The sequence below is a fragment of the Suillus fuscotomentosus genome (genome assembly GCF_016647785.1).
Source record: "Suillus fuscotomentosus strain FC203 chromosome Unknown F5891scaffold_30, whole genome shotgun sequence".
Classification (NCBI taxonomy): domain Eukaryota; kingdom Fungi; phylum Basidiomycota; class Agaricomycetes; order Boletales; family Suillaceae; genus Suillus; species Suillus fuscotomentosus.
In genome coordinates, this window is record NW_024539542.1 from 45,511 (window position 1) to 54,631 (window position 9,121).

Consider the following 9,121-nt stretch of genomic DNA (forward strand, 5'->3'; position numbering starts at 1 on the left):
GGCTATGGAAGGAGAACAGCAAAATGCTTAGGTTCAGCGTGACTGCGCAGTTGGGGTCTTGCGCCACTGGCAAGTAGGAAGAAGACGTCTGCAGCATGTAGTAGTAGGTCCGGGCGAATCTGATGCGTAGCCTGCACAAGAGTCAATCGCGGTTATGTGGAAAGCTTATGTGGCTGTAAATGGGCCTTAGCATCAAAAATCGAGTTAATCACGGACTGCTTGTGGGTGGAGCGTAAGTTGCATTTGCGTCGATTTCTAATCGTTTACGCAATTTGCTGATCTTAAACTTAGTTTCAACAGTCAACTGCACACCAGTCACCTAGTCACTACTAACCAGTCCTAGTCAACTTTGAGTCTGCTGCGTTCAGCCAGCTCACTCGTACACGCATTGATCATAGCCTTCAACATTTAACTTCGAATGAAAGCTATGCATGTTATGAGCATTTTCCGAATGTCGCCGGCTCCATTGACATGAGAAGTATTCCTGTGTTCACTAGGCTGGAATGGATTATTACCGATCAAGTCAATGGTCGGCTCAAGTTGTCAACGGAGCAATATTTGATGGCACAGCGTCCTGGAATTTTCTGACACGTATGGGTTCAAAGTTGCGGCGAATGCTGCCCTCTCGCCCAAAGCCAAAAGCATGCTGCATATAAAAGGGTGAGCTTTCATCGTCTTCATCAATTCTACAAAATCATTCATCATGAAGTCAATTCTCTCCCTCGCTCTTTTTGTAGCTTCTGCTTTTGCTCAGGGCGCTGTAATTGGATACCCTCCGCAAGGTCTTTCAGTCTCTCCTGGAAGCAATTTGGTTGTTCAGGTAGAGAGACCTGTGAGTTTCTGACATGCAATCATGCCTGTTCCTCAATTAATGCTTGTTTTTACAGGATACATTGACGGGTTCTGTGGAAGTTGCTGTCGTCATTGGCATACAGTCATGCCCAGGAACGCCATGCATTGACCCTGCTGATTACATGGGTCAAATTTTGTACAACGGTCCCTTCGACCCACAGTTCCATGAGACATACCTTCCCCCTTATGAAAACTTCACAGTTCAAATTCCGAGTAGCATTGCCAGCGGAACCGCTCTTCTTGGGGTTGTTCATGTCACTCTTGTGGGAGTGAGTGTCCTGAACATTATTCAAAAGTGCTCGCAACTAATGTTATGGTTTAGGCTTCAGCGGGCCCTTTGATGGAGATTCTGAACCGCACCATCACAATTTCATGATCATGTTTCTCATTTCATCGTTGTGGACCTTTTGAGACTATTTGGATATAGACGCTGTATTGCAGTATCGCACACATACATATAAATTGGTTTATAGTACATGTTTTTGTAATTCCTACGACGTCCTACGTCCTATTCAAGTGCTTACGAATTCTCGCGACTGTGTTGCATGTCATAATGTCACAGCGCTGCAGTACTTAGTACAAATCGTCGAACATATTTTCTTTCATGTGGCAAGAATTCCGAGGTGTTCCGGATACCCAAATTGGTTCATCGGGACGGACAGTCACGGACGGTCATTTCCAAGTTTACCTGTGACCCCATGTAGCCTATTTTCGCATTCATCGTCACATAGGACGAACGACTATCTTCCTTCTATTTGGTGACCGGTCTAGCTACAGGAGACTATTCAGCACTATGGCAAAGCCAAGCTTAAACATTTTGCCTCAAAACTAAGTTAGTTTCACTGCGGCATTCCCTTGACATGCAGCTGTGGACAAGTCCGGACCGGAGACGCCGAGACGCCCGAGACGCACCCTCAGCCTAGCGAGCTATGGATTCTTGCACGGCGGGCGGCGTTGATGCTCCGAGTAAAATGGTGTAGTACAAACCTTCTCGTTAGATCGATTGTCGTGCCTGATTTCATTGCATAGAGGTGTAATACCCTGCCATGGCTCGCCTACTGGTAGAGCCTATCGCTCACTAGTAAGGCTAAATAGTGCTCGACTCATCATTCCCCGGAGAGAGCGCGTTATTGCTCACATCATTCCAATGGTATCCGCCATTCCGAATGCGCACCCCTTACGCTAGTAACCATCACTAATAATAGCATCAGAAGTAATACTCAAACTTAAATCAAAACATGGAACGTTCCTCATCCAAATCACATTTTTCAGGACACGGGCAAGAAGACCTTCGATGCATCAAAACAGCGAACGCATGCACAGTCATAATGCCTTTCGCGACACCTGCAAATAGTCATTACGGTTATTATTCACCGAGACCATTGCCTCATTCCGATTCCACCGGTCAACTGGATCGGTTGCCTTACCTGCTTGACAGTAACATGAATCATGCTTTAAAATGATGATTACAGCCAATAATTGTAAGTAGTTGTCACCTCATCCGAAACCATACTACGGAGCCAATTTGCGTTTAGCTCTGATCAATTCTTGTAGAACTAGATGAGCACTTGACAGAAAATATATGTCAGCTTCATTTGCCCGTTGGGCGGCACCTACTGCTTTTTTTCCACACACGTGCCCTTTTCCGAGCTTAGCTCATGGCACCGACTGCGGATAGCTAACCCACACAGCAACATCGCGGACACCGGATTCGGGTAGGTAAGTAGTACGACATCAACCTTGCATCACTTGGATATTCACAATCCCCAGGTTAGTCAACGGTATATCTTCATTATTGTGGCGTTTACATCTCCGTTATGGTGCTATGCATTTGCATGAGGTGCTGACATCCCTATAGATGCCCTGTATATGGTTTCGAGACTACCAAATGTAGCACCCGCTCAGCGCATATAAACTTCGGCACTGCGACACATTCACCATCTCTTCAGAAACTGCACGCTCACAGTTGCAATGTACTTCCTAATCAAAGCAATAGTTGTCACCATTCTCATGGTAGTGTCTGTTTGCGCTCAGAACGCCTACATTAACCTGCCTGCGCCTGGCTCCGATATTACTGCAGGCACCAACTTTACTGTGCAAATAGGCCTCCCGGTGAGCTCTCAAACATGCATCCTTTAGAGTATGATTTTCAACCACTTACATTATCAGAACAATCTCACTGGCAGTAAGGAGATAGCGATTGTAATTGCTATTCAGTCTTGCCCAACTGGAGACTGTCTGCCCATTAGTGAGGATATGGGTACCATCTTGTACGAAGGCCCGTTCAATCCTCAGTATGGGCCGGGCGCGGAAGACCCATATGAGGACTTCTCTGTTCAAGTCCCTGCATCCTTCGCTACCGGGCAAGCACAACTTGGACTTGCTCATTTTAACCTTATTGGAGTACGTTGTTCCCTAGTTACATTTGATGTACAGATCTGACACGTGTTGCAGGAGCTTTACTGGCCGTACTTACAACTCGTGAATGAGACTGTTTACGTTGTTTAGGTGACCCTGCACCAAGGCTGTACAATATATATGATCTACGCAGTTGATGTAATACACGATGCCTGCCGCGTTGAAAGTTTGTTCCAGAGTGCGGTTGCCCATCAAAATAATCACCATACCGATTGGTTCATGTAAGGCTACCTGTACGATCTGCAAGGGTTTTCCATATCGCTAAGCTGCATAGCTCGAGACCGGAATACTGAACCGATCTCTCCATGAAGTTTGCCGCATGTCGTGGTAGGCATCTTCCTCCCTTTTAGGATATCTTCATTGTAGCCATCAGTTCGAGGTCCAGAGTTTGCTTCCATTGCCCCCGAAATCTTATTCGAAGATGGAAAGTCTTGGTCATCCCGAACAAAGCTCATATCACGTTTCGGACGACCGTCGATGAATACGGCGTTGATATTAGCACCACGAGGCAGGCGATGATGTAAGCGTGTGTGGTACGCTCTAGAGCATTCTGAGACCATCACCGACGACACAACCAACTTTGTACAGTATCGTAGCTGCCTTTTGAGAAGGTGGACTTATTCGTAGATTGGTTTCGCTTTTCGCGCAGTCGACAAGCACAGAAACTAACCCATTGAAATGCCGGAAATGTGATTTTCTAGAAGACTGGCATCTGATACCAACAACAGCCATCGATGTGGCAGATGCGGGCCCCTGACTGAGTGGCAGCGATCTGACTGATTTGTAATACGGATCTGATAGATCAAAAAAATTGGCGATTTCCAAGGATTTTAGATCATCAACACAAAAAGGTCGAGTAACTCACTCCATGAAATCGATGTTGTGAGAGGACGAGATCTATATGTGCGCCACGAAGGCAAACCCCAGGCCAGGTCCTAACGTGTCAATATAGATGCTGCTGATAAAAATACAGGATGTGAATATTGTCGTCTGGCAGTGTTAAGACCTCCGACCGCACGAGAGATCAAGTTCACTTTTAAAATAGAGCTTGTTGGTTATACCTTTGCAACAATATATATGTGAACGTGGCATGCGCTATGGACATGCGGCGTTGGCTCGCCCCAACCCGAACTCAAGTTGGTAACGACAATTGGACACGGTGGCCTCTGGCTTGACGTTCTGATGCTAGATCCTGGAAAAAAAATTAAATGTAAACCGGTGAGGGAAAGCTGCGAAGATACGAAGAGAAAAGAAGTAACAAGAAGCGGGATGGAAAGGCCGGTGTGGAGTGAATCGTGGATAATACGGTGTCCAAACACGTTGAGGCAACATGCTGTTAGGTAGCGATGAGGATACTTATAGAGGGAAAGCTGGGAAGAAGCCAGAAATCGAAAGGGAGAGAGGGAGGGAGAATTCAGGAGCGCTGGCCCCCTAGAGGGGAATCGTACGTGAAAAAAATAAAATTACAAAATCATTATATTGTATACGTACATGGGACTAGTGGGCAGGAGAGGTGGCCGAGAAGTTGTGGAGAGAAGGGAAGTACGGTGGCGAATCAATATGATTACACTAGCGAAGCTAACTAGTAGCTTCGAGGCACCGTGACAAGGAACTGTATCAAAGCCAGGGATCAACATTAGGTGATATGCATTTAGCAGGGGAGTGCTAAAGATACATTGCAAAGGATCATGCAAGAACAACTGCACGGATGAGCGTCCGAATGATACAAAATGCGCGACGAGTACACGTGGACCATGAGAATAAAAGATGAAAGACAACAACACATGTGTGAGTAAAGGCAAAACATAACTAGCATGAGCTAGAGCGACTCGATAAACTTTGTGCCTCCCTCAAAAGTCCGCACTGATGTCGATGATTGTGTAGAGAAATGACGGTGGTCGGGCGGGTGCACCTCTTCGTCATCCACACTTGCATCTCGATGCGATCCAGGGGACATAGGTGAGCTCGACAGCGAGAGCGGTGACTGAGACCGTGCAAAAGTCACCCGCTGTGGCGATGTCACATGCAATGGGCCCTTTGCGTACGAATCCCCATAATGCATCGGTGCATACGACTCCGCATCTGACAGCGGTGAGTCGATTTCTGGGACCTGGGGGCTGTAAGGTCCCTCTTGAAAAGACCTGGAAAAGGGTTCCATGGGCTGCTGTGCCCTACGTTCTTCACCGTGATCTGAATTAATCTCCCATTCATCACCTGAGCCAGCTTGGATCCAGCTACGCCCACCTCGTCGTCCGCCGCTTCTGCTCCTACTACTCCATCTATCTGCCCATACTCCACGGAGCTTGTCCCCAAAGGAGCTCTGTTCCGCTGTTGAATCGTGTGCTTGGAGGTCGCGGTTACGGCGGTAGTGCTCACGGCGGGCATTGCGATCTTGTTCGGAGGGTTCATGATTGCGGAGGAGGAAGAAGACTGCAATACAGCAGATGATAATGAGCAAGCTCAAAGCGACAACAAGTCCGATGAAACCTGTTGGAGATTGATATATGAGATATTACTCGTACAATTACATGTTGGAGCAGAGCAGGGGAAACCACATACCGCCTTGTGAACCGCCAATTTCCGGGACTGCTCGTCTGCTTAACATGGCGGTATCGTGGGCTAGACTGTCTACAGATATAAAGAAGAAGCAGGTAACAAATAGTGTAGCGTATGGTGAACCCCTCGTGAACATGGTTAGGATGGCGCGAATTGTTCACTCTGGAGGTGATGATGGAGCAGCTTCTCAAAACTGGGTGAGAGACTGGGTCACTAGGGTGAATAGCGCTGGGCAGTTTGACACGGCGATTTGAAAACCGTGTGTGAGGTGTAACTTGACGCTGGCATGCGCATTGCGCACGCCAGTGCCACGAATAAACTTTGACCAAGGTTCAGTCCGGTCGGCTTTCGGAGTATCGCCGAGCTTCGTTGCACTCGTCCAACAAGTTACAACTTGAGCGCTCAGTAGGTCTCTAAAATTCTTAAAATTAGCATTCATTTTGGTGGAAAGAAATCGAAGATAGATGTATCAGCGATATAATCATACTATAGAGAGTTTTGGCGGATAGACGAGGGGATATCAGAAATAATGTTATGTCAATGACAACATATCCGAGTCATTAACCAATTGTTATCGTACGAGGTATAGGTAGGAGAAAATTGTTCATGGACGTGTAAATTCTGAGTGATAAATTACGAGAGATAAACAGTTTGGTGAGTTGGAGTCGAGGAAGATAAACGAAGTGATCCCTTTAATCTGGAACGACGACTGAACGCTCGATGTCGTGAGACTGTACCATTTTGGGTGGGCACTAAGTGGAAGACGTGTTCTTCTTCGAGTTGGCAGAGTCCCAACCTGGAAGAGAATTGATGAGGTATATTTGTACGTGACGAGTTCGAAGGTTTGTAGTGATCTTCTGCGACCAGCCACTCGGAAATTAGTTGCATTCTGATCCGAAATTTATAGTCGTGTCGGTATCAGTGATAGTCAGAACCGCATGAAATGGAGAACGTTAACCTTCGAGTTGTGTTATGTGCCAGCTTCTCGTGAGTAATGAGTTTGGTAGCCTACTCATTGATATCGCAGAACATAACCCGCAATCACCGTCAAACATGATCGAGCTGGAAGTGAGCAAGAAGGTCTTCATCATGATGATGGTCACGTTCAGTTGATTCAATATCGAAACAGATCTGGACATCGCGAGTTGAGTTTTTCTTCTACAAAATTGAACCACACCTATGATAACAATCTGGATCCACTGGCAGTTCTATCATATGTTGATTCCCATTATGCAATGACAACATTAATTTCAACGACATTCCGCTACTATTCTGCGCTGTGATTATTGGTGGTCGTGAATAAATATGTAGTACTTACCTAGTACTCACGCGGATTCAGCGGTGCAGCTGCCAATTGTCCTTGACGCAAACCAACGCTTTCAGGATTGTGAGGCATCCACATCGTCACATAATGTACCACGGATTGCAACACTCACGAGGTGGACGAAAAGGTTAAGGGATCCCGGACTCCGACTCTATTCAGAAGTTGATTACAAATTCACTCCGACAACTGCCAGTTACTCATGTCCCGATATTATATGACAGAATCCTTCCATAACGCTATTTTCTTAATCATACGTGTCATTATTTCAATCAACATCACAGTCGCCTTCGAACGCGCAAAATTATTACGACGTCGGTTTACTTCGGTTTCACGAATTTCGTGATGTGAATGAATTTTTGACACCATCAAGGTGTGAACCGCATCAGAGCTCAAATCTTTCAAATCGCGTCTTGGATTGGTGCAATCACAGAGACGCAGCTGAAGCACTGATAAATGTCTGGCAGCTTGACCAACACTGTATTACCCTTGCCGCTTGCGTCTTCTCAGTACTCCGGGATCAGGTCAACGGTTTTGGCATGATCAAGCTATCAAAGAACCGCGCTTACATTGCAAAGACGTCTCGTCATCGAAGCCATTAGCCACGTCGCTCTCCTGTAACATCAGAACACTCGCGCTCCGCCTTCCAATGTCTGTGCCTTCGGCACATTCACATTTGGTGTTGCATGTTGTAGCATTCTGGAATTGTAACGGGTACTTTCGCATCGTATGAAACGCAGTACGATGTTTTATTCAACTTGAAGTGCTGCTATTGACTGTGTTCACAAAATAACGGAAATAGGTCAGAGCACAAACTTTAGTGTTATTCTGTGAACTCAATTCCTTACATCTTCAGTTACATAAACGAAGTCGGTACTCAAGTACTCGCCTTCGAGTTCGAACATAACGAGAGTTCTTCGCGAATCCGATTTTTTCAACATCTTCACCCAACCTTTTTTTTCGTCGCCTCCGGCGACATGGTAGGCCGAGTCGAACATGATGAGACCGATGCTCCGTATGTCGGCTGTATTATGTATGCGACACGAAGTTTACGCTCATACGAACATCATCCTAGGTTGCTCGAGCTCAGTCATCGATTTTTCCACCAATCATTTACCACCCGTTTATGGGCTAACCTTGTAGAAGGTCGATTCGGTACAGATGCCGTGAGGTATTCGACTATTGACATTCCACTTTCAGCTCCCGTTCTGAAGTCTACAGTTGATAGTTCAATTGTTCATTTACAGGTCAGTTCACTTCGCAACATGGTTGACGTGATAGCTGACGATCACGGCCCCGAATTCCATACTGCTGGCAAGGCCTCCTTGTGTGCGCGAAAGTTCTTTGGAGGTAATGTGAGCGAGGGGGATTCACGAGGGTGCAAGCTTATACCAGTGGGATGGCAAGTCCTCAGCTTCCGTACCAAGTACACCCTACTTACCGTAGTTCTAGCCGAATTCTTTGCACCAGATGCGCTCTGACGAGATATAATTCGGCCTGAATTAACCCATAGAAGCAGGATTGTTCAGTCAGAGAGCCCGCTGCATGAATCTTGAAATTCATGTCATGCCGGCCACTAGTAACGTCACACCTTACAAATGGATTCCGATATGATTCTAGGAGCACTTTGCAAGCGAACCATAACATGCCTTCCTCGTAAGTATCAGACGCCCATTACAGTTTATTTGTTGATCCGCTTCCACGACATTTGATTAGGTTGAGTCATTTCACGAGGGCATAGAAAGAATTGTTACAGCAAGGGAAGCAACTTGAGGTTCGTACAAGCTAGACACGATACACGGACCCGAAATTATCCTGATATCTGTTCTTACGATGGTGACGTCCTTGTTTGTGGCAAGCGAGTCGCATATTGTCTTCTTCTCAATTAAACTGTTTGGATCGAAGTACTGCTCTTTTCGTCAGGTGGTTTGGAGGGGTATAAAAGTTCCTGCGACTCTGAATGGATCCGATATC

General features: G+C 46.3%; 3 protein-coding genes across 3 annotated transcripts; 2 read left to right on the top strand and 1 right to left on the bottom strand.

Annotated features, from left to right (window-relative positions):
• Positions 1-703: 703 nt before the first annotated feature.
• Positions 704-1,228, top strand: F5891DRAFT_980728 (uncharacterized protein; the record flags this gene model as incomplete). Its single annotated transcript, XM_041377036.1, has 3 exons — positions 704-832; positions 888-1,121; positions 1,175-1,228. 3 exons carry the CDS (start codon positions 704-706, stop codon positions 1,226-1,228), a joined length of 417 nt encoding a protein of 138 aa, XP_041225338.1.
• Positions 1,229-2,799: 1,571 nt separating this feature from the next.
• On the top strand, positions 2,800-3,567 carry F5891DRAFT_1036309 (uncharacterized protein). Its single transcript, XM_041361834.1, has 3 exons — positions 2,800-2,964; positions 3,022-3,255; positions 3,307-3,567. Exons 1-3 carry the CDS (start codon positions 2,824-2,826, stop codon positions 3,358-3,360), a joined length of 429 nt encoding a protein of 142 aa, XP_041225339.1. The 5' UTR covers positions 2,800-2,823; the 3' UTR covers positions 3,361-3,567.
• A 1,522-nt stretch (positions 3,568-5,089) lies between these two features.
• On the bottom strand, positions 5,090-5,875 carry F5891DRAFT_953262 (uncharacterized protein; the record flags this gene model as incomplete). Its single annotated transcript, XM_041375168.1, has 2 exons — positions 5,090-5,757; positions 5,830-5,875. 2 exons carry the CDS (start codon positions 5,873-5,875, stop codon positions 5,090-5,092), a joined length of 714 nt encoding a protein of 237 aa, XP_041225340.1.
• Positions 5,876-9,121: the final 3,246 nt, after the last annotated feature.